Source organism: Eimeria mitis, genomic scaffold (genome assembly GCF_000499745.2).
Source record: "Eimeria mitis Houghton genomic scaffold, Emh_scaff679, whole genome shotgun sequence".
Taxonomy (NCBI): Eukaryota; Apicomplexa; class Conoidasida; order Eucoccidiorida; family Eimeriidae; genus Eimeria; species Eimeria mitis.
Genome location: NW_013574902.1, coordinates 11302 through 12360, shown reverse-complemented (window position 1 = coordinate 12360; position 1059 = coordinate 11302). Strand labels below are relative to the sequence as shown.

Here is a 1059-nt window from a genome sequence, read left to right as displayed (position 1 = left end):
AGACTGCGTGCCCCTCACCAAGCCCTAATCGTTGTCGAGCTACGTCGGAGCAGTGTTTCCCACAGAACCGCCTTTCTCTGCAGCTTGCCCTTGATGCATATCAGCGTTGCCTTGATCTTCCAGGGCGTGGGGTGAATGTCAGCACCTCCGAGAAACGCCTTGCGTTTACAAGCATTCGAGCTCCCCGAGCCGTCCAAACACCGCAGCGCTACTCCGGTAGATCCCAGACCTACCGTCTGAAGGAAACCTCCTGTACAGTCCCAACAACATCCCGTGCAGTGCAGTTATCACATCACGACGCGAGCCACGAATATGCCTCTGCTGTGGACCCTTACAATGTCCGATTTCAGGACTTCACGATAAACAAACGGAGTATTGGACACGTTCACAAGCCTGCCAAGCCATCCCACTGAATTGCCAATGCTGCTAAAGTTTTTTGCTTCGCATTTAAGCATCGACCAATGCAATGTACTTAATACTCTGGCAGAGGAGTCGGACAGGCGAACGTCATGGATGCAGAGAGATGAGTGTTAGATCTTCGAAATCATCATAACACGCTCCTGGTAGACGAATGCCAAGTGCGCGCTTATGCTACGTGCGTACAACCTGCATGGCTCCGTCAGTAGTGAGACGTTTTCTTCCCCGCTGAGCTGCACCTACTTTTCACAGCAGCTCCAATGACCCCACCGAAGCAACGGAATTTCACTCTCTATTCACGACTGCACAATTCTTGCTTGCTTCCCTTGCTGGTTTCCGTAAAGACTTAGCTAATGTGTCAAATATTCCTACAGCGCAGCCGAGACGCCAAGCCCGTTCCCTCTCCTCTTGCACTTCCCTGCAAGATCTGATATACTGCATTGAACATCTTCACTAGGCGCTCAAAAGTAGCGACGCATCCACGCAGCGCACAGCTACTACTTGATCCACTTTACTTTCCAGAACGCGAAGTACGTTCTGCCGTCCTGCCCCACAGCCATGTGAAGAAGTATGCTCCCTACAAGCACTAGGACATAATCGCCTGTAAGGTTCGATTGCACAATATGAAAGCGAATGGAGTTT

General features: G+C 51.0%; 1 protein-coding gene across 1 annotated transcript in view; it reads right to left on the bottom strand.

Moving 5' to 3' along the window:
- EMH_0019530 (uncharacterized protein) overlaps positions 1–865 on the bottom strand; it is a gene marked incomplete at both ends in the record, with an annotated part of 1504 nt that extends 639 nt beyond the window's left edge. The window contains 2 exon segments of the mRNA XM_013501375.1: positions 19–250; positions 793–865. Of these exon segments, the coding sequence (XP_013356829.1) occupies positions 19–250; positions 793–865 (305 nt within the window).
- Positions 866–1059: the final 194 nt, after the last annotated feature.